Source organism: Anopheles nili, chromosome 3, assembly GCF_943737925.1.
Source record: "Anopheles nili chromosome 3, idAnoNiliSN_F5_01, whole genome shotgun sequence".
Classification (NCBI taxonomy): Eukaryota; Metazoa; Arthropoda; class Insecta; order Diptera; family Culicidae; genus Anopheles; species Anopheles nili.
Window position 1 is genome coordinate 4,375,881 of NC_071292.1, and position 19,429 is coordinate 4,395,309.

At 47.9% G+C, this 19,429-nt stretch overlaps 1 protein-coding gene across 1 annotated transcript in view; it reads right to left on the reverse strand.

Annotated features, from left to right (window-relative positions):
- LOC128727851 (uncharacterized) overlaps window positions 1-18,716 on the reverse strand; it is a 59,821-nt gene extending 41,105 nt beyond the window's left edge. Inside the window, exons 1-3 of the mRNA XM_053821798.1 lie at window positions 18,211-18,716; window positions 17,803-18,145; window positions 17,642-17,740 (exon numbers count right to left, since the gene is read on the reverse strand). Coding sequence (XP_053677773.1) covers window positions 17,642-17,740; window positions 17,803-18,145; window positions 18,211-18,716 — 948 coding nt within the window. The remainder of the gene's footprint in view (window positions 1-17,641; window positions 17,741-17,802; window positions 18,146-18,210) is intronic.
- Between the last annotated feature and the right edge of the window lie 713 nt (window positions 18,717-19,429).

Consider the following 19,429-nt stretch of genomic DNA (forward strand, 5'->3'; position numbering starts at 1 on the left):
CGAGCGCTCCAGGGGAGGTGGGCTTTCCCGGGAACAAAAGTTAGTTAGGGTGAGCCCTGACTGATGGATGACGATCAGACGCTCAGCCGTACCGAATGACGGCAGCATGTTAGCTGCGAGCTGCGCGGCTCGGTGAGGATGTTAAAATTATAGATTAGCATGTTCTATTTGCTCCGGTGCGGCATCCGAAAGGCGAATTTCGGCGTGAGTAATGAAGCTCGAAATGTTAAGCCCAAAACTTGGGCCCTCTGCTCCGGCAGGCGGTTCGTTGGCGTTGATGAGCGAATGATGTAAATGGAGCGGCCCGTCGGTTCCCATCGTGGAGGAATATTTTTTCTCCACGAAACAGATTCCACTACGCCTGGCTTGCGAGCTGCTGGCTTGCGCTTCTGGGTGGTGGTGTGGTGAAATCTGCGTGAAATCATCTCCCACCCGTAGGTTGGACGGTGCAAAGCGAAACTTTTCCCTTGCTACTGATGTGTTGGAAAAGTGGAAACTCTTGTAAACACCCGGGGCACACGTAAGCCACCCCTTGGCTCTGTCTGCGAATAGTGGTGCTGCGAAACTCCCCCAGGCCGGTTCATGCTAATCTGCGCATCCTGTTTTTGCTGGCAGCCCCCGCCAGGATACACAGCACCTCGGGTTGTTGCTCCAGGTGTAGTTTCCCGGAGAGGTACAGGCGACTCTAAATTGGACACGTGAACTAAATTGTTGCTTATGAAAGTGCAGCCTCCGGTGAGGGAGTTTTGTTGTAGGAAGCTTTCGCATTGTTCAGCATTCAGTTTTTGGGCTAGTCGCAGTCCATCTTACGCCCTGCAGTCTGTTAAATGAATTGTGGTCCTTGGAAGAGAGCAATGGTGGGTTTCCTTGGAAGCAACGGTTATTTTCAGCACTTGAGAAAGCTTTCGGACTCGATGAAATGTCAGAATAAAAGCTCCCGCTGAATGCTGTTCGTTTCCATGGAAACAGTTGCGATAGGGGTATTTTGTCGAATTGCTTGTCAATGACTGAGAAACATCACGCGTTTGCAAAAGCGCAATTTACTTCCCAACACTTCGCAGGCAATGTATCGGTAGCGCTTTCGTGCATTCGCAATGACAGATGAGCACTCAAAGTCAGCGTACCTGTCGTCGTCATCGGTTTAATTGCCTTGCCAAAGGGGATCTGTTTATTATCACCACCAGGATAATCGGGCTGCGTTTCATCATCCCCTGGCGACGAAACAGCATTCAGCAACCATCATCCCGATGCTCTAGCCCCCCCCCCCATTATCTCCACCCACTTCACCCCAACCCCACCGGTGCTGTAATCAGGACTGCAAATGTTTCCTCTTTCGTTTGCCTTCGTCGCTGCATTGCACTGCTTGCTCGCGCACCGCAGCCTCAACATCGTCCCAGTAATGTTATGTGATTACAAAGCAGTCACCAGCAGACGCCATCGTTCGTCAGGATGAGTTATGAGAAAAGTTATGAAATTTGTTGCTTTACTACCACCAGCGGTTGCGGTTCGTTTCCTTTGCTTAATCTTTCTCCGCCGGGGTAGAACGTTTTCGCGCCGGTCGGGGTACTTTTTCCGGGCTTCCTGCGACTGTCCGGGTGTCGTTGCGTCCAGCAGTCCGAGCGCTGGCGTTTATGGTTAGCATCTTCCTCCCAAGTGAGCCCTTGACGCTCGAGAAAACGTGTCTGTGCGTCTCGGGAGTGGCCGTGGATGGATAACTACACCGAACACTAAGCCACTGTAACTTTCTTCGACGCCAACAGCTCGTGGGCCGGAACTTTCTTTCCGTTTTCGGTCACATACCTAGACAAGCCCGCGCGCGGGCGCATCACCCTCTTATTGCGGCCATTTACTCGCACTTACGCTTCTTTGTCTCGGCCGTACGAGATTGATGGTTTCGCTGGCCCCGGGACCTGGGTGTCACAACGGTACACCAACGGACAGGACCTTCGCCGGAGTGATGACAAACTTGTTCGCTGTGTTTAATGGGTGCTGTGTGGCTCACGAGCCATTCGCACGAGCCCACGCGCACCACCGAAAGGGAGCGAGAGTGTTTTAATGGACTCTAGCGGAGAAGTCTGCTGCCAGAGTTGCATTGAAAATGTCACAATAAACCAGCGGTATGTGAGACTTTTTGTTGTCGGGAAATTATCACAGAAAAGTTTTGTACTGTTGCACTTGCAAATGGATGGAAATATTAGTGGTTCTCAATTTCTCTAGCTCGATTCCATTCAGAGCCATTAAAACTGGCACTTTCGCCCGCTCGGCGTAGTCAGTGAAGCCCAATCCCTAGTCAATCCGTTCGGATGCTGAGTTGAGGGCTTGCACATAAGACCGCTATGAAAACGACCCGAGCTGTAGACATGAACCTCCGCTCTGGGACGGGCGCTCTGGTGTTGTGCTCGTGTTTATTATTTACGCAACCGAACCGACATGGCGCAGGAAAAGGCGAGAGGATTATTCCAGCCGGGTGGATATGGAAGAAAGGAATAAATCGATACCGAAGGACAAGGGGACAAGCCAGAGCCAGTGAAGGGCGTTGTTTTGGTCCGGGTGCGTCTTACCATCGTTCTCGGAAAGTGGCAACATTCAGCGGCAACCTACGCCGAAGGGAGCTTTCGGATGGCAACGGTTCGGAGCTGAAGTCAACGTCGCCTCAAGACGGTTGGCGAGGAATTGATGTGGAAAATTGCTTAAGTGATAAGAAAATTTGCACTTAATACTGCCGGCAGCGGCCAGGGCTAGGAACGGGTTGACTGGCACACGTTGCTCGCTTCCAGACCGAAATGGACGTTGACCAAAACCCCCGGTACGGTTATCGACGTATCCTGATAATGGAGTTTATCCTCCATAGCAATTTACACTAGCACACGCACATGGTGAGCGCAAACGTGGGTGAGGGCCTAGTGGCGCGCATTGCTGCTCGTCAGGTAAGTAAATCGAGGAAGAAACGGAGGAAGTAATTCTCTCGCTCACACACGGACCCAGAGCTCAGAGCTTGCGAGCAGGCGTTCGTCCTTCGTTTCGCTGTTCTTAGCCTCGTTTAAGATAAACATTACCGGGCGGTTCCATGGACGCCTTTCAATAGAATGTTTTATTATATTGACCGAAGTGGCAGCGACGATGGCGGTGGTAGAGCTAAGCGAAAATGCTTTGGTCCGCACCTGTTGGATGTGGAAAATGGATGAATCATTGACAATGAGCGTTACGGCGCCAGCCGATGGCCAGCATGCGGGGGCGTCTGTACAAGCCGAAAAGCATATTCCACGCAGCTCGATCGTGTGGGGAATGATTTATGATGGTGAAACGTACCACCGTATCCGTAAGACGTAGTCGACGTTCGATTAGTGAAGCTATTTGTTAGCAATTTGAATTGATAACCAAGCGCACGTTTGAAGACGAACGGCTTCGCTGGTGTGAGTCAAGCGTTAAAGCACGTTGCTGCTCATGATGCGAGCTTATGATGGGATACTCCAGTGGCCGGGATCAGGGATCAACCGAGCCGAACTTGGGAACCTTTTGAGATTTTTCCGAAATTAATTCCCGCTCTAATCACGCGCCACGCGTTTTGTTGCGTTTTTTCTTCTATTCTTCTTTTTTTTCCACGGCAAACATTGTAACGGGAAAAATCGCGTCTACAGGGGCGGGAAAAGTTCGGCAATTTCGAGACCTTCGGGGCTCGTCCGCTCAGGTTTTCCCGGGGGCGCATTTTCCATATCAGGAAAATGTGCGCAAGCTGGGCACGAGGAGGCGGAATCGTAGGAATTTTGGGTGAAAACTTTTTCGCCCCCATCAAATAGGTCATTTTTCCGGTGCCTTGTCAGTGTGGCGACGAGCTGAGGGGATGTATACGCGCGGGAAAATTAATTCCTACACCTGTTCCGATAAATAGGGCAACTTTGTCAGCGCAGTGGGCGTTATATTTTTTTCCCTCTTGATGCTCCGTGCCTGTCCATCCGTCGGCGGGTTGTTGTGTGTGAGGGGACATCAGCGTTTTTTTTTGCTGCTCCCTGTTCGTTGTCGAATCCCAAAGGGGATCTCGGGATGAATGGGAGAGTGGAAGATATTTCCAGCGACATATTTTCACCATCCATTAGACCGACGTAAGTGCGCACGGATCATTAACATGGCATAAGGCATGCTTTTTCGTTTTTTTTCCCCCCATTTCGACACGAGGGAGCGGTTCTCGTGTCGTTCGCGTGAGGATTCCACCGTTACACCGTGGCGTGGTACGGAGAAACCGCGTGTGGAACGAAATGCGGGTGTAACGAAGCGCGAATGGAGAAGCAATTGAATCCCGCGGGATGCCATCGTCGGTATGCGACTGTTCGACCTCGATCTCGCTTATGCCGGTCCACGGGCACGCTGATGACGATATGGAAATTTGGTCTCCGGTGCTTTGGGGAGTGGTTTTGTTTTTTTTTTTTTGCTGAACCAATCCACCGATCTACCGATCCAGCCACCCTGCCGGGTGTTGTACCGTGTTGAAGCTGACACCCGACACCGGGAGCATGATAGCAGTATGTTTCGAGGATCGAACGATGCTTTAATGCTCCGGGGTAGCCATGTCTGTTCGTGTGTCGCGTGGGACGCGCGTTCGTGTTGGTGGGAGCTTTTTTAATTTTCAATATTTCCGCTCCATAAATGGCTCCGCTGAAATGGATTCAGTGAAAGGGAGATGGCGTTGAGACGGGACCGAGCGCATCGTAATGTGGCATGCATGCGCGGACTCGTAACGAGCAAATGACCTGTCGATAAAGTGACTGTAAAAGTCGTGCGAAGTTGAATGCTCGCATGCATTCGGGTTGAGAATGAAACCAGACCCCAATGAAAGGGTATCGATCGTGGCTAGTGCTGTTAAATAGGTTCGATGCCATGAGACTATTGGCTAGAGTTTCAATTGTTTCATTCAAAACGATCTGCCCAAAAAAAAAATAAAATGTATACTTTTCGTTATCGGATCATGTTTGCATTCGTGTTGGCTTATTTTCCCTCCACTAACAATAAGCTTTTGCTCGCGCTGTTGCTTCTTTTCTTTCCCTTTTTGCCATTTCTGGTTGACTGCACAAATCGTTAATAATGTTGCCACTTTTCATTAATGGAAAATTTTCCAATTTCGAGCAGCCTTTCGATTTTTATTTGTTTCGGTTTGATGATGTCTAAATTGATCCCTTTTTCTAGTGTTCGGAAAATGAGGGGCAGCAACAAAAAAAAAAAGAAGCGATGATAATATCACCGGGGATGGGTTCAACATCTCGTCGGGATGGGTCGTACGCTGCACTCTGAAAAAGGTTGCGAGCGAGCAAAATAAGAAAAAAAAGCGATAGGGGCTTCATTATTTCGCTCCACTGTTTATTGAGAATCAAATTGCTTTTTTAATTTGTCCGGTGCGCTTCGTCCTCGGGCATCGAACGCGGATGGTTTGACTTATGCGTGACCGTACGCTGTCGCACCCGAAAGATCCTTTTCTGCACGATACGCACAGCAAAAAGGATCCCCAGACAGGGTGTGCTTTCTCTCATACGCCAAAAACCGTCGGGAAATGAATCTAACGGCACACACGCGCACACAGACACACGCACAAAAAGGATCCGCCTTTCCGCGGGGCATTTCGAACGACCAAACACGCGTTTTTCGAGAGGTGATCACTTCGTTGGCTTTTCGTGAGAGGTATCCAATGATAAAAACTGTCATCAAGTAGCGCCCTCTGGTGGCCCTTAGCAGCCGAAGGGCAGCTCTAGGAAGGCTTACTGTGGCGCAGGAAATACTTAATGGCGAAAGCAATTTTCATACACTTCATAAATTTGATATTGATTTTTTTGTGTTGGCCTTTCAACCCACGCAGCTCGGGAGTGTTGATACGGGGTGAAATTAAAAATGGCGTCACAGTTTTCCTCACGCTGCGTGCTAGCGAATGAACGGTGAGCGCAAATTTGCGATCCTCATTGACGTATACCCGCACGCGCGCTCTCGAGCGGTGGGTGGCTGATTGGATTTTATTGTTGCGAAGTGTGTGTGTGTGTGTGTGTGTGTGCAGACGCCCTGAAAGGGATGCGCTCGCACAAAAGAACGACCGCCATTACGTTCGCCTAGGGCTTCCGCTGGGGTGGTAAATTAACGTTGGGTGTAAAAAAAAACACATAATGCTAAAGTATGTATAATCTCATCCGGCTTTGCACTTGACATGCTGCACAATTGTTTTAATTATAAGCCGGAAAATTGAAGCCAAAAACCACTTCTCTTCTCAACAGAGAGGCTGGTTCTTTTAGTGTTGATTTTCCCGGCACGGTATCTTTTTTTCGTGCAGCAGCGAATTTGTATGCAATAACGGGTGCGTTTATATGTTAAAAAATTTCTGAAAAGTCCAAGCAAAGGTAAGATAATCCTATGTTAAGCTTACACCTTAAAGTAAATGGTCATGCAGGGAATTGTGTCCATTCATCTTAAGCTGCAGGATCCGTTCAAAGCCAGCACTTAAAACCTTCAAAAAATGATGACAATATAAATTATGGTTCCTGAGTTACACATTAAAAAAATAGGAATGATATATTTGTTCGATTGTTCCCTTGTTACAAAGTGCGACACACAAGTTTTGATTAATTGTCTGAGGTTAGATAGAGCAAAATTTTTCAAATTTGTAGCTAGCAGCACGATGATTTTGCTGCCGTCGAAAATGTCATACTATTTTTGGTTAGATTTTGAAACTCAACATGGTTCAACGGTTTAAAATGTGAATGAAAACGGGCATTAGATTACTTTAAAGATGCTGTCGTCAAGATGATTCGAACGAACGAGCGATGGAGTAAATGTCAGCAAGCACCTTTGCTCCGGAACTCCGTTTGCGGAAACGACTCGCCTGGGGACCCGCCTGTTCGGATCGACGACATCGACTGTAAATTGACACATATCATTTGATACGGCGGGATATCATTATCCGGAAATAAATTTTCCTTCTCCTTTGCCGCTTTATCGATCCACTCTCGTCTTCGGGCCCCTCGTCTTTCGGTAAAGGACTGTTTTTCTCGCTTCTCAGCGACACACCGGGGGTTCGACTTTCCGTCACAGGAGACGAATTTATGCGAAAGCGCACCGAAAACACAACATAAATCTAACCCGACAAGTCGCGCTCGCGCTTGTCGGCATAATTGGCTTTCCCTTGCCCGGCCCGAAGAAGGACCCTTTGCCATTGGTAGGTGACGTAAAAGGGTACAGTAGGCAATGTCGTGGGATTGACTGAGCTGCCAGTAGGCCTGCTTCCGGTACCTTTCCTCGCACGGAGCGTCGAGCCTGTTGTTTGTCCGCCGAACGGATTGAGTTTCGCGGTCGAATGTCACAGACCCGGCTAGCGACGTATGTGAAGGGCCCGGGCGCATGAGAAAACACGCATTTGCACACGGCGTGAGATTACTTTGAACAGGCTCGATGGAGGAACCCCGGGGTGCGTTGAAGACTGAAACGACTACACGTGTACAACTGTAGCTAGTCAATTATAATAATCCGAACAGAGAACAGAGAACCGTCGAGCAAGGAATCAGCGAGATATAAATGCGTTAAGAAAATGGTTGCTTGAGGTGATTCGACCTTTAGGATGATGATTTGAGCTTTAAGACAAAGCCTTGTGTGCTGAAAAGTGTTCATAATTCAATACAAAAGGCAACCAGTTGTGAAATTGATTGTTGAACATCAATAATCTGCGTGATTTGTCTACTAACAGCCTTGGGGTCTGATTCTCTGTACAGCTGCCAGTTCTTTTGGGTCCATAAATGAACAGGGCATTCATTTGGGTTCGGATTCATAAACTTTTATCAAGAAATACGAGTGGCGTGTTTCGTCGATACATTTTCATTATCGTGACATCATTAAAATGGGTCCCTTGTCCACGTGCAACACGAGCTAATTTAGATGATGGAATGGTCCTTTGGAATGGCTACACCCGCGGCCAAAACCCCCACAAGCATCGAAAGCCAAAGAGAGTGAGAGAGAGAGAGAGGGCGAAAAAAAAACATCAGCACACAACGGCAGTATTTCAACGTTCAATTTTCCGCGAACGACCGACCGACCTGCCGAAAATTATGCATTCCAAACAAGTCCTCGATCCTGTTAGGGTTAGGGTCGTAGGATGGCCGTCGAAAAATGCTTCATCCGGATCATGTTTGATGGGACATAATAAACCATTAGCTGCGTTGCTGTGTCGTATTCGATGTTGTCCGTCCCGTGTTTCGTGCGAGAGAATGAGGGATGCGTAGCCTCCCGTTCCTGGGTGCCCTTGGTCCGGGTCCTGGATATTAGGAGCATGACAAATTCCGCACCATTCACCTGTAGGATCAGTCGTTTATCATTGGAAATTGGACGAACGACGCACAGGCGGCGGATGGCTTGTTGTTTCCCTTAATAAGATAACCTTTGACCTCTGGTGGAGGCGGGAAGATACGGTCGAATACGGATGGCTTTTGCCTTGTTGTCGATGATGACTTTGACAAATGAATTCCGTGAGTGTGCTGCATTAAAAATGAATAAAGCATGCGGAAGAAAATTCGTCATGATCCTCGTGTTTCCGGTGTCGTTGTTCGGGATGTTTCCGCAAACGATTTAAGTTTTCTGTGCCATTCATCCCAGGGTGAAGTTGTGTTTGTTTCAGGGCGTCCTATTCGGAAAAACTCGTCTTGAACCGTGGCACGCCTGAAAGCCGTCCGTTATTATCGCTTACGTTAATTTTGAGTACGCAGCTGCTAATTTTATGCGCGTTTTTCTCCAGATTGATCATCAAAACGCACCTGTGCGCGCGTCGTAAAGTGGGAGGTTTGGATTACCTTGGCAGTCGACTCCTTGGCACCTTGCGAAAGGGAGCAATAAATCATGCCGCTGCCAAATAACTTTCATCCGTACGATTTGCTCACTCTATCACATCACACCCTCGAGGTGCGCGAGGAAACAAGGCTGATAATGAATATTGAATGCAGCAGCAACGAAGGGCAATCGGCGAAGGAGCGAAAAGAAAACAACCGTGTTGGGCAAGCGAGGAAGTAATTTTATTCCAGGAATGAATATAACATAAGCCTTCTCGCAGGCATGATGTATTACGTTCCGTGGGCTCGTGTGAGATTTTTTTCCCCGGTGAAATTCGTGCCATTTTGTGTGAAAAGTGGGCAGTTTAAAGTTTGGGTCTTGATATGCACATGTAAATGGGCTTCGCACGCATTAAAGCTTCTTAACGAAGTTCAACTGTCCGGTGGAAGAAAACTAGAGCTTAAAACATTAAGACAGGACAAAATTTCATGCGGCTTATCGAGAATTTAAATCAACCGCCGAGGGTGGATGGAATTGACTCCATTAGAGCGCTGAAACCCGCTTTCTTTGACGAACTCCTCCAAGTGAGGGTTATCATTCGTGAAAACATCTGCGCGCGTACACATCATTGAAATTCCGACTGTCTTTATCTCCTTCAAATCACTAGCCGGTGAGAGAGCAAAACTTTGATCGTGGCCTGATTCGCTATGGCTGAACCCGCCGGCGACTAACTTCTTCTGCCCTCGCAGAGTCGCAGCTAATGATGTGTGAAATTTGGATTCACGACGTTGCGACGTTGGCCCTCTCCCACCGGTCGATTTTCTTATCTTCCACATGACCGGACAGGAGTGTGGGAATGCAGTGGTGCTTCTGATATCTGCCACGGCAGTTGAAAAGTGCCCAACTCAGCCTTTTATTCCGATGAGTGAAAGCAACATTACGCTGCTTCGTTCTACGATGGTCTCTCATTACCTTTCACCCTAGACCAGAACAGGCACACGCTGGTATTTGGGGTGGAACGTTGGCTGCCGAACCCGGCCATGTGTGAATGCGAATGTGCGTGAGCGGAAAATGAACATGTGTGTGTGTGTGGCACTGACTGAGTAAGGGTGGCATTTATGTGACTCGTGACGTTGCCAACTACTGGTGGATCTAGGAAGGATGGTGGTGGCGCGTAGTTCGGGCATTTTCGAGAAATGTTGGCAAGGGTTTTAGGCCTACAGAAAAGGCTGATAGGACTCGCCGCGTATGGCAGGGAGCAAGCAACCAACCCCCATACTCTCGTGACATGACAGCTTTTTCCACCGAAATTCCCCACGGTAACCGACGGCTTGGGCTCGGTATGCTTGTGAGGGGTTGCTGGGGCTGAAACTCGGGCCCGACGAAAAACATATGTCAAAACCAACGCCAAGGAGAACGGTACGGGCCATGGGACGAGAGATGTGGCTGAAAAGTGGGATAAAGAATGCTAATCTCAAGCCAGTAGGTGGTAAGTAAGGTTTTGCGTACCACCGCTGTTTGCCACCGCTGTTCCTGCGTTGAAGGAAGAAAAAGCCAAAGGGTGACACAGCCGGGGCGTGGCGGTGAAGTTGAACGGAAAAATTGTTACCGCACGTTGAGATTGGAAGGAATGTTTTCTTTTTTTTGCCATTCGTTGTTTTCCACCGCATACTTTCTGGCAGGTTGCTATCTCCGAAGGTAAATCTTGTAGCATGGAAAATTCCGCTTCGAAACCGCCCGCCAACGAACGAGGAACCGATGGGAGATAAGCCCTACATATGGGTGATTCGAAACCCTCTCCTCTGGTGCGTTGATGGATGGCGCGGAAAAAGGCAAGCCCTTGTTCTTGCCCTCGAACCCTCTGCGACAGAGAGCGGTTCAGAAACCGCCATCTGAAAAGCCACGCGTGCTGAAACCACGCGCACCGAAAACGGCGCGGCGCGTTTTGGGCCGATTCGGGCTAAATAAATGTGGCTGCGAAACTTCATAAACGTAATTTATTTAAATTCTTTAATGCCTTTCTGCATGATTTAAAATGGCGCACGGTAAGGAACATCCCCGCATGTGGGATGTTTTCTTTTGCCGGCGTTGAACAAACGCGCAACAAAGCGAGTTCGTTTGAAAGATGTGAGCGATGTGAGGGACGACTTAAACGTCTGATGAGTGCGCGTGCCGTCAAAAGCGGACGAAATCCGTCGGTTTTTCCAATGAACAGGGTGGAGTAGCAATTTTCTGGAATTATGCGCGCATTATCCCGTCGCTTATGGTTCACATTCAATTGGTAATGCGTGCAATGATCCGGGGTTTGTTTGTACATTAATTACCGCTTGCAAAAGGAGGGCGAGTGCTCGTGATGTGTTGGGGTAATTAATGGTGGGTGGATGATTCTTTTGGGCTTCTCTCTACGATGCAGCAGCTCCCAGGTCGCATGTGGTCAAATTCAACCCATAATTAAACCACGTGCAAGCTTTGGTTTTACATCATAGTAACGTCCACAAAAGCCACAAAAAAAAAGATAGCTGCACAAATGTTGCTTCTCGTATTCCTTACACGTATCAGAAGTAGCTTCCATTTGCCGCTATTTATCTTGCGCAAAGTAAATTCACTTCCACTTTAATAGAACCACTGCGGCTGGAAGGTGTGTATGTGTTTTCCATTAAAAAGTTGTGCCGGAAACTCGGTTTCTTGTTCTTTTTCTTTTCTTTTTCGTTAGCCAGGCCTACTTTTCCGGTACGTAGGTCCCCTCGTTAGGCCTCGCTCGGTTGAATCGGTAAGCAAGAACGCCTTCCATTTCCCGCACAAGGGCGACGATGATGGAAAGTAGTATTTCTCCCGACAGAGTTGCGGCAAACAGAGGGCGGGAAATCCCTACCAGCGTGGTGGTGCTGCTAGAGATGTGTGAGATGTTGGATTTACTTCCGTTTTATTGTGTGCTCGGTGATGAACTATGTGTAACGCGTGTTTTTCCGTTACTTTTCACGCCAGGATATCCCCCTCGAACGCGGTGGGACGTGTACAAAAGGAAGTGAATTTATGTGCCCTCGGGGGGAATAGCATAATGGAATAAGACGTTAGACAAAGCGAAGCGTTCGGTAGATCGGGCTCGTAGTAGGCGCGTTTCGCGTGGAAACAAGGTACCAAAGGTACTCTGAAAAGCGAACACGCTGCCACGTAGCGATGCCGCGTACGGCGGTGACATTTCGCACGCCTACTGCGCTGTTTGTCTCGTTGTTTCACTGTGACGTTGGGTACGAGCGAACGAAACTCGGTTCCACCAGGGCTTCGAAAACTTTCTTCGATACTTTGTGCTTTGTTCGAGGATCTCCCTCATTCATGCTTCACTCGAGCGAAACATGTCACTAGTCGCGGATTTCCGCTCACAAGCTCGCGTGATTTCCATTGTGTTTTTCATTTGCTGCGACGCGTGTATCGTGTGCGGTAAATTCTCGTTAACGAGAATCGGTAAGGGGAGCGTGATTTTCCGTTCGACAGATGCAGTTTTTGTAAGACATTCGAGCGGCTCCTTTTGTGTGGTAAGTGAGGTCGAACCCATCGAAGGATCGTAAAGTGGGGGGGACGAAGCTATCGAAGAATATTTTTAAATTTGCTCTCAATTTCAGGATTGCGAGGGAAAGTGGTTGATTGGGAAATTTCCATGGCTGAAGGAAAAAATCACGTGGTCGTAAATATTAAAGAAACAGAACCTGTTGTAACTGAACAAGATGGTGTCTCTTGTAATTCAATGCAACAGGCTGCAGGATGTTTAAAGAGGATGTTTATAATATCCTGCTGGCGGTACGGCAAATAAAACTGCCAGCTACACGTCTTGTTTTGAAACCCTCAAATGACCGCCAACATTTTCGACTTCAAAGAAAGGTGCTAGGTTCTCGGTACACAATTTCCCACAGGCTTCCTGGAGCGAGGATTTGATGCAAATGATTGCTGCAAGACATTTGCGATTGCCGAGTTAATGTGTCGTAAAAACGCTATCAAAATATTAAACGCATGACAAATGGATCGCAATCCTTTCACAGGCGCTGGAAAGCCCCTCTCTCGCTGTGTTTGCTGCCAAAAAGTCCTACAGTTCTCTCTACAGCGCTCTATATCACTTCATCGACATGCTAAGACGAGCGTTTGTTGACGGCTTTTTGACGACTTTACTCCGCTCGGTGAGAATTCTTCACAAGTCCTCGGCTCTCGAGTTGAATCATACGAGGCAAACGGCATCAATGAGTGTACGAAAAGCATAATGTTTTAGTGAAGGGGCTGGTTGTACGGAAGAGGGCTGGTTTTGGAGAGGATTTTAATGTGCATCAGCGAGCGCATTGGAGCGTGGTTTTGTGTCCCAAAAAACCCGATAAACCCGACGTGTGCTCGTTGGTTGTTGCGGTACAGTGGAATCAGGTGGGCGTGAAGAAACAGACAGGTTTCTGGAGAAGTTTGCTTAAGCATCTGCAAATGCGATAGCACTCGGGATGGGTGAGATGGATGACGTATGAATGATGATAAACGGGCAATTAGTGTGATGAAAGAAACGAGACTCGCCCGTTAGCAATGGAACATATTACTGGGACAAGTTTGAGAGAGACATTGGTACTAGTACTGAATTTAATTTCAGAGAAATCACTTTATTGAGTGCACACGTCACCATCCGGACATGCTTTTGAATGTTCATCATGTGTGATTTAATCAGAACTGACAATCTGCTCCGTCTTTGCCACTTCTCAGCTCCAGCAAATCAGCTTAACATATCACCGTTCATTCTCACTATTGCCGAGCAGCTCGTAGACGGCTTGGTAGGACGGTCTTTTGACGCGAATGAATGACATTTTCGGTCAAATTGATGCGAAACTCAACCCTCATCAAGTGAGAATGCCAAGATGGATGGATTATATTTCACGAAGAATTTCCAATTAAGAATGAATTTACGAAGCCGAGCCAGTGGAAGGAGACAAAAAAGGTGTTCACACATGGGCCGTCGGCGTTGGTCAAGGATGGCCATCAGAGTTCCGATCCAAACCACACGCACGGTACACGAGAATTGGCAGAAAATGTTAAGCAGTTTCGTTCGGCACCGGAAAAATGGTAGTGGGAGGTCCGACCCGATGGTTCGGCGGAAAACAACTTGACAGCTTTTCTCAGCCCCAGCACACTCTCTCACGCCAATAAACGGACGGGTGGGCTTTGCGATGGCACACTGATATTTGAGGAATCCGTTTTGGGGGAGGGACAGCGAAGGATTTTCCTTATTTTTGCCGCTGCCTTCCTTAACCACGCTTTCCCAAAAACGTTCGAGGAACGGCAGATTGACGGAACGGTCTGCCAAACATTGGGTGCCTTTCGCATTCCTGCGCTGCCAGCGATTGCTAGCCTGGAAAAGCGAGCAGAAAATTCGCCCCGAAAATGAGAAACTACAGCTCATCGTTGTGGATGCGGAAAAACGGAAAAGCTGCTCGGAAAAAGGGTGCCACGTGGGGGCTGGATGTAAACGATGATGGAATGGTAGCCTAATTTGTAATATTTTCCAGCAATTTATCAGCACTTTGACGGAGACCGATGATGATGGTGGTGGTACCGATGACGGTGAAGGATCAACGAGAAGCGATGAGGATGCGTAAGTCGAGCGAGTCCTGATTAGCGGATCCGCTCGAGCATTCCATCGTTTGCAGGAGCTGATATTTTTCGAGTGTTCCAAAGTGCTACGATTGATGAGGACAGCACAGATGAAGGATCTTCCAAAATGATTTCCCCGTTGATAAGACATCACTAACCGGACTCGAGTGGGTTATTCCGCTAGGCTCCACACCCTTGATGGATTCATTGAACTTGCAGCGGACATTGCGACCGCATGAACCGTCCACGAAATGAAGGAATCTTCCGCGTCCCAGCGAAACGCCCACACAGCCTGTGTGTCCAGCCGGAGTGGTTTGGTATTCCGGTCAGCACGACCGTTACTAATGGGACGGATTCGAGGGTCTTTGGGGATGTGTTTTTTTTTGTGTCTCTCCTGCGAACCCGGTTCTATTTGCTGCCTGTGTTCGGTTCCGGTTTCGGGGAAGATTGCAAATAGAACCACCTCCAAGAACCACTTGCCCGGGTGGAATGGTGTGGCCTTGGGCACGGGAAAAGAACATCGCTGTATTATTTCCCATTTTAGATCCGCAGCCGCCCTGCCGATGGCCATCGGTTGGAACGGATCGATGGTGGTAACGTGCGAAGGACGAAATTAGACCGTCCCGGGGTTTCCCGAGAAGGGGTTTGATCTATGGAAGCGCTTTGATTAGTATTTCTGTCACCTACGGACGCGAATGTGCTCGGAATATGTAATGCCAGGGTGGCAATTTGATAGTGACCGGCGTTCGGGCGATAGAGCCATTTCGTGTGAACCGATTCCCAGCCCGGTGATATCGTTCGCCTTATCGTTTGCCGGCAGCTTCCGTACAATTGATGTTTCCCTAAGTGTCCCTAAGCCAGAAACTAATCATCTGTTAACTTCGCTGTGAAACCCCGCCGGAAGCGTGCTTAGCGCCCACGGTGAAGGTTCCGCGTAGACGGGGTGTACTTTCACCTGGAAGATGAGTGCTGGATGACGATTGGTTTCGTGGGACATTCCACCGGTACTTATTTCGGATGAGAGAAGAACAGTAGCACGAAGTAATGCGCGTACCGGGAAGTAAGATCAATCAATGGAATAACTTTGGCAACTTCTAAAAACCACCCCAGCTATTCGTAACTGAGAAGCGGCACTGAATTCCGCTCGATGGGCGGTTGATGGTGGAGGACCCCCTTTTGAAAGCTTTTCCTTCGCAAACATTGCCCCAGCGCAGGAAATCCACAGTGGCACAAATCCGGGAAAATCAATAAACTCAAGCCACTGAAAACCGATTAGACACAGCTCAAAGTGAATCCCGCTTCAAAGGGAATGCTTCATCAATGCATAAATCAAAAACTTCAGCAACAGGGAAGAAATGTTTGTCGCGAAGGATGCTTTTGGTCGGAGCACCGTTCGACTGTTGATCGTCTCGTAAATCTTTGCCGTATTGCGGCCAGACGACACGTTCCAGTGAGCGAGAGGGACGAGATGGATATTTATTTATAATGTCAATTATTCATTGCCAGCTTGAGTGTGTTTGAGCTGTAATGATCCATATCCTGGCAGGGTGACTTTGTTGGTGTTTTCAACGAGCAGTTTCAAGCTTTAATCGTCGTCGAAGGTCGCGTAGATTTACGCAAACAGAACAGGACGCTTGCATACTTGACAAAACGTTCATTTGAGGAGAAATTATATCGTTGAAATATTTCGATTGTGCCTATGGTTGCGCGAACGAACGAATTCTATTCGGGGTATTCCTCGCGCAAAAGAAAGTTAATGAATTTTCCGCATTCTGTGCCCCCAACATTCCGGACATGAAAGGCCCATTTTTTACGTCCCCGTACGTTTCGCCCCGAATCCGAAGCGCCGGAAGTCATCCGGGCGTTCTAATTTGCATCGTGCTGGGGGAATGAATTTTTACGGAACGTTAAATTTCTTCTATGGCCCTCAATTCCGTGCCCGAAATATGTGGCCCATCCCACAGTGCAGTGGGGTCGGTTGGGTGGTACGGAAATTGAATCCTCCAACGGCGTAGGACTGGAGCACATTCGTTTATTCGCTAATAAATACTGTCCCAATTTTCTCGTTGTCATCCCTGCACTAACTTTACACCCTATCGGGAATGATTTGAAACAATAAAAATGGAGCACCAACGGAGGGAAATAGAACGACGTCGGTGGCGAACCATTCGGTGCAAGAACCGACAATGTAGAGGTGCCGACCACGCTACACGACCACACGGGCCCGCTCGGGTGTCCTTGTGACAAAGTAATAACGCATAAACAGGATACGCTTCCCCTCGAGGGTCGCTGGCACGAGTGACGTGGAATTTATTTGGGGAAATATGGCAGCAGTTGATTGTTTTCTGCTTTTATTGTCTCCTCGCAGGCTGCGATGGAGCTCCCGGGAGACCAGTTCCGGGTCACTCGCGTCACGCGTGAGCAATGTTTATGCTGGTGCTGTTGGTGCTTGGTCGAAATGGCATTTTTGAGCGAGCGAATTTTATGAAGTTATTAATTTTATGCAAGCGCATACAACGTTTCCAAGAGTTAACGTGTTCGATTTGACTACCACCGATAATGTTTAATGCGGTTCTTGGGGAGGGTTTTGTTAAGAAATTTGCAAATTGGAAACCGAACAGTGTTCGATTTTTACCAACCAACTCCCGTCATGCATGTTGTTGGTGGTTTGCGTGAAGATGAGCTCAGTGTTTCATTAAAACCCAAATGGAAATTGGATCCATTCGAAAGCGATGGTTCCAGCGTGAAGCTGTCCCTGGTACAACCGCAGAATTGCACGTATTGTGGAAAGTTTATGGTTGATTGCCAGCAACCCTTTGACCACAATGGCTGCTTGGATGAAAATGAGTTTAACACGCACACGCACACGCACATTTTGACCTTTGCTACTTGGGAGCCTACTCTGATTGGCAAATTTCTAAGAAACTTTTAAACTAATGTCCCATAAAATGCTAGTGTACGATGATGGTTTAGAAAACATTTTTGAGCACTAAATAGAAGGAGTATGATTTTTGAACCATTTCGCTGAACTGCAGCACATTTGCGTAGAACAAACTTCCCGCGGAAATGATGATAGGTTTTTGGGCACGGTGTATCATAAACAGGGTTTGCTTTTGAATTGAAATCGATTGCTCGTACCACGTAAGCTGCTGGAGTGCCCCAAGGATTTCTTCGCCCTGTAGGGAAGATCAAGGATTTCGTAGCATCATGGACATGGTCTGGCTTATATATCTATCGGACTCACCTTCTCCGTTAGCTGCGTGCCTAGGGTACAGTAGGCGTAGGTCTCGATCGTTACGATCACCAGCAGCAAGGCAACATTCATGATTCGTGAGTCAAATCCCTGTAACGAGGAAGACATTGATTGTGAATCACCATTCGCGTACCATCGAAACGCAATCAAACCATCAGTAGAATGTAGAACAACATCAGACACCAGATGGCACTGCAAAACGTAAGTTGAAACAGCAGCGAGAGATTGAGCGATTTTTGCAATTTTTTCGCACACTCCAACGTGTCACGATGCGACACAATTATGGTGTTCAGGTCCGACTGGGTGATACGACCCTGTAGCTCGCGGATCTGCATAGCGGTCACCTGGAACATCATCGACGTGCTGCGGATGACTGATACGTCGAAAACGTCCTTCGTGCACAGTGTCAGAGCCGATGTCACGGTCAGCAGGCATATCGTGACGGTGTAGATGGCGTAATGCACCAAGTTGAAGCGTATGTCCAGATAGTACAAGCTGTGATTGAAAGCAAACGGATCGTTTGTGAGAGGAGGTGAAATGAAGCACCGTGAACACTATACTTCATCTCGGTGGAAATGATGTACTCTTCCTGCTCGCCCGTTTCGTTGCGTTTGTTGCGAAAATAGATGATGCTCGATGTAACGGGTGGCATCACGCAGTACAGGACGTACGCAAGCATAAAGTACTTGCAGCATGCGATCGACACCTTGTTAATTTTACCATTCGATTCAACGAGAAACGACAGAATGTTGTCGGAATAGCGCTTGCGGGCGCATTTCTGCAGTGAATCCACCAAGTCATAGAGACGGGCGCGTCGAAAGTAAAGTGCCAGTATCTGGGAGTACAAGTACGACACAAACGCTAGCTCTGACCCAAGACGCAGTAGCGTGACTGTGTCCTCGACTTTCATCAACACGCGTGGCACGATACTACACACAAGATAGAAAACGACCTGCACCCAGTAGAGGAGCTTGAACTTATCATCGCGTCCCAAACCTAACAGTTCTAGCAACCGGCAACCGATCGGGATCACTTCGAGAGGATCGTTAATCTCCAGCAACTTCATGATGTCGCCACTTGCTTTGACAAACGACTTGCTTCGACGAGCAATTGGTGCATCAATTTAAAGCATATTACTGTTGCTAATGTTTCTAGAACCGTCGGTGCATCCATCTGTGGCCTTCACCGAAGGATAATGCGAAGCTAGCCGGTATAATGATAGTTATTTCACCAAACATCATTTGGCCGTTTGCAAACAGTACGCGTATGGCTTTATTATAAATATTTGTCCTTCAATTGTGTGTGACTGAATCAGGGTACTCGCCATGAGTCTAGTGATGTCTAGTCTCACTGCGGTAAGTTAAGTGCACGGGTGTCGTGAGAATGAGATCAGGTGCAGAAAGTGTACGTTCAAGGTTTGATAAATAAATCACGTAAATGTTGATACCGACATTCAATTACTATTTCGCAATTGGAAACAGATGCTCGTTGATCAATTTTGTTAAATATAGCCATGTACGACCGTGACGGTTCTTCCCTATCCTACTAGTAGGGAGAAGCTTTCTCCCAGGATATATGAACCTTCGTGAGAACTATCATCAGTTGCGCTGAGATTTTTTCACAAACTATAATTATGAAGTATAGTTGATATTGAAGGATACTTTCTCAACAAAATAAAATCGAAAAGGTTTCAATATTTCATCGTTCAACCTACCTATCCCTACCCGATGCCGCCGTTCGTGGTGGCTTATCATGTCACAGGGTGTTCCAGCTGACACG